Source organism: Silene latifolia, chromosome 4 (genome assembly GCF_048544455.1).
Source record: "Silene latifolia isolate original U9 population chromosome 4, ASM4854445v1, whole genome shotgun sequence".
NCBI lineage: Eukaryota > Viridiplantae > Streptophyta > Magnoliopsida > Caryophyllales > Caryophyllaceae > Silene > Silene latifolia.
This window is the reverse complement of record NC_133529.1, coordinates 58,298,812-58,302,538: the sequence shown is the minus strand read 5'-3', so window position 1 is coordinate 58,302,538 and position 3,727 is coordinate 58,298,812. Positions and strand designations below refer to the sequence as shown.

General features: G+C 42.5%; 1 protein-coding gene across 1 annotated transcript; it reads right to left on the bottom strand.

The window, feature by feature from the left end:
• Window positions 1-336: 336 nt before the first annotated feature.
• Window positions 337-3,504, bottom strand: LOC141651548 (uncharacterized). Its single transcript, XM_074459253.1, has 3 exons — window positions 2,577-3,504; window positions 1,414-2,531; window positions 337-1,140 (listed from the first exon to the last, which is right to left on the bottom strand). Exons 1-3 carry the CDS (start codon window positions 3,502-3,504, stop codon window positions 337-339), a joined length of 2,850 nt encoding a protein of 949 aa, XP_074315354.1.
• Window positions 3,505-3,727: the final 223 nt, after the last annotated feature.

Sequence of the window (3,727 nt, the reverse complement as noted above, 5' to 3'; positions counted from 1 at the left end):
AAAAACTAAGTAGGAATTCCTCTCCCCTTGGTGCCGCCACTTTCCTCTCTTTTCTCTTGTTCCCACACGACATTCCTCTTGTTCCCACACGGTTTCAAGGTTCTCGCGGGTCTTGAGCTTTAATCGCACATATTTCCTATCTTTTATTTGAACCCATCCAATTTTTGTGCGCGAATATGCATTACTTGCGCGTGGTTTTGCATGGTCCTCTAAATTGAGCACAACCTCTTTCATGGGGTCGATATTCGCATCAGGTCGTTTATTAATCGTCCCGCCATACGCATCAAATTCTCTCCCTTAAAAAAGAATTGTCCTCAATTCTTTGCCTCGATATGCTTAGGGATCAAAGATGAATATTATAAACCCAAACAAACCCGAGCACATAGTCGAATCATATTTGATGCCGCCGGGATCAAAACAAATCTGGAAGTTAGATTCAAACTTGATTAAGAACATGAAGCAATTTGCGCACCCCGTTGATCTCTTCTTCAACTCATCATCTTCAATGTAGTCTTCATGTTTATCCATCTCCAGTGATTTGAAATTGTAATGATTATTGTAAGTCAAAACCATTTTGTGCCATCTTTGCTTGCGCTTTACTTTCTTGTGATTTCCTTCCCACCACCTTTTATGCACAATTCTACCAACATCCAAATAGTGGTTGCTTGAAACAACAAGATCATCATAAGCTTCCATGAAAATTGACCTCAATAAGAAATTAGAGTTCCCACCATGTAGCTTCTCATCAATGTATTTGTCAATTGGTGATTGATACGGTTCTTTGACTTGATATGGTTCCCACCATATGACTCTTTGCAGTTGGGGCCAATGAAAATGCTCTTTGAGAATATCTACAGTTTTCTTTACCCCGAAATGTCCTCCAAGTCCACCTTCATGAGCTTCTCGAATAAGGAGTTCCCGAGTTGGAAGTTTTGGAACATAAAGTTTATTACCTTTGAAGAGGAAACCATATGGAATAATGAACTCATCATGATTTCTAGACTTGCAAATCTCGAAGGTTTCTCCAAAGTCGGGATCATGCTCGTAGTAACCCTTCAATGCCTCAAATCCAAGTAATCGGACATCGAGCACGTTCAATAATGAGTACCATCGTGAGAGAGCATCGGCCACCACATTACTCTGGCCACGTTTATACTTTGATGAAAAGTGAAAGTATTGTAGGAGCTCCACCCACTTGGCATGCCGTGGGTTTAACTTTTGTTGTCCATTGATGTGCTTCAGTGATTCGTGGTCCGAGTGCAGGATGAAATGACTCGGCCAAAGGTAGTGACTCTAATGTTGAAGAGCTCTCACGATAGCATAAAATTCTTTGTCGTACGTCGAGTAATTGAGCCTGGCTCCATTCAATTTCTCGGAGAAATAAGCGATGGGTCATTTTCCTTGTATTAGTACGGTTCCAATTCCAACACCGCTTGCGTCACATTCTATCTCGAATGGTTGAGTGAAATCTGGGAGTGCCAATAAAGATGCCTCGTAAAGTTTTTGAATAATCGTCTCGAACGTCCCTTGAGCAGCCGGGGTCCATATGAAGGTTCCCCTTTTCGTACACTCGGTGATAGGACTAGTGATGATACTAAAGTCCCAAATGAACCTCCGATAGAATGATGCGAGTCCATGAAATGATCGGACCTCTGTGGTGGTCTTAGGAGTAGGCCATGCCTTGATTGCTTCAATTTTGATTGGTTCCACCGGAACCCTGTCTTTAGATACCATATAGTCGAGAAAGATGACACTCTCGACCCACAACGACCACTTCTCCTTCTTTTCATAGAGTTTCTGCCCTCGAAGTATGTCGAACACCTCTCGAATGTGTATGAAATGTCCTTCCTCAGTTCGACTGTACCCCAAAATGTCATCCAAATAGACGACAACAAATATGCTCAAGAAAGGTTTGAGTACCTCGTTCATGAGTCGCATAAAAGTACTCGGAGCATTGGTTAATCCGAATGCCATGACGGTCCACTCGTATAACCCATGCCTAGTCTTGAACGCGGTTTTCCACTTATCCCTTTCTCTCATTCGCATCTGGTGATAACCACTCCTCAAGTAGATTTTAGAAAATGTTTTGGATCCATGTAACCCATGAAGTATGTCGTCAAGCCTTGGGGTAGGAAAACGATACTTGATAGTTATATTGTTCATGGCTCGACTATCAACGCACAATCGCCATGTCCCATCCTTCTTTGGGACAAGTAGAGTAGGGACAACACATGGACTTATGCCCTCGCTCACATAACCTCGTTCCATCAATTCCTCGATTTGCAATTCCTTTGTCTCCATTGGATTGCATTTATAGGCGGCCTTGTTTGGTAAGGGAGCTCTGGGTAGGAGATCGATTTGGTGTTCAATCCCTCGAATAGGTGGTAAACCAGCGGGTAGTTCCTTGGAGAAAACATCCTTGATTTCCTCATCCGAGATTGGCACAAGATTAGGGTTGTTTTGAGTTGCATCGTCATAACTTGTATGATCACTTTCTTCCATGTGAGTTTCGTCATAAACTTCTTCCAATTCTTCATCAAAAACAATTGGTAGATTTGGATCAAATAAAGAAGTACCTCCCGCATGAGGTTCATCCAAGTTGGCAAATATGTCGTCTTCAATCACATCTTTAATTTGATCATCGTCACTCATTGGCTCTATAATCTCGTCCTTTTCTCTTTCTTCGAAAGTGAACACATCACCCAATCGTTCCTCCTCATCAAACAACTCATCCCGATAAGCAACAGCGTCTCTCAAGGTATTCAATCGTTCATTTGGACACGCGCTTTGATAGTGCCTAAACCCCGGACACTTTAGACATCGTACTTTGGAGAGACTGGTTTCCTTAGAAGCGGGCGTTCTTGCCGTGGAACTAGGGGTGGCAGCCGACTTGGGTTCACCAACATTACTCGCCGGACTCCCTTCCGATCCTTCCTTGTTCCTCCAATTCCGACTACTCTCACCGTAAATTGTTGGCAATATAGCTTTTCCTTGTGCTTCAACCATCTTTAATTCTTCACTCTCTCCCACTTCTCTCATCAGAGTGAGATTATCAAACTCGTCGATGTATTCAGAGACACGAAGCCTCCCTTGGTTGAGATTGGCGATCTTACGATAAGTCGCAAGCGTATAAGTTGCTGGAACATATTTTTTGCGCAATTTGCGTTTAAGAGAATCCCAAGATGATAATTTCTTTTTTCCAGCGCGAGCACGCCTTACTTTCAAACTCTCGTACCATAGTAAAGCCCCTCCACTAAGTCTTCGAATAGCATACTTGCAGCGTTTCGCGTCATCCAAAACTTTGAAATCAAACATTCGTTCGATTTTCCGTTCCCATTCGAGGTATTCCTCGGGATCCGTGCCTCCTGTGAACTCGGGTAGTTCACTTACGTTGAACTCGTCAATGACTCGTTCTCGTCTAGGCTGCCATTTGGAATCGGCTTCTTGCAAATTCTTTAAGGCCTTTTGGAGACTCTTAAGAAAGTTGGGATCGTCGAAATTCATTTTTGATGTTTGTGGTTTGAAGTTTCGAAATTTCCCCCTTTTTTTTTGATGGTGAACAGTACCGTGAACAGTGTTTTTTTTTTTTTTTTTTTTTTTTTTTTTTTGTTCAATCCGTGCCTTCAAGATCCAATCGATTAAACCTCAACTACCTCGTTGAGTCTAACCTTTGAATACCAATCGCGTTGGATATTCAACCACTAACTGATTGGGACCTCCTTAGGAC

Bases quoted from the DNA above. Each gene is read 5' to 3' on its own strand.
- LOC141651548 (XM_074459253.1), bottom strand. From the start codon at position 3,504: ATGAATTTCGACGATCCCAACTTTCTTAAGAGTCTCCAAAAGGCCTTA. The intron at 2,532-2,576 runs GTACTTCTTTAT...TTTTTGATGAAG, and splicing joins GGATGAACCTCATGCGGGAG to AATTGGAAGAAGTTTATGAC. The intron at 1,141-1,413 runs GTACTAATACAA...AAACGTGGCCAG, and splicing joins GCGGTGTTGGAATTGGAACC to AGTAATGTGGTGGCCGATGC.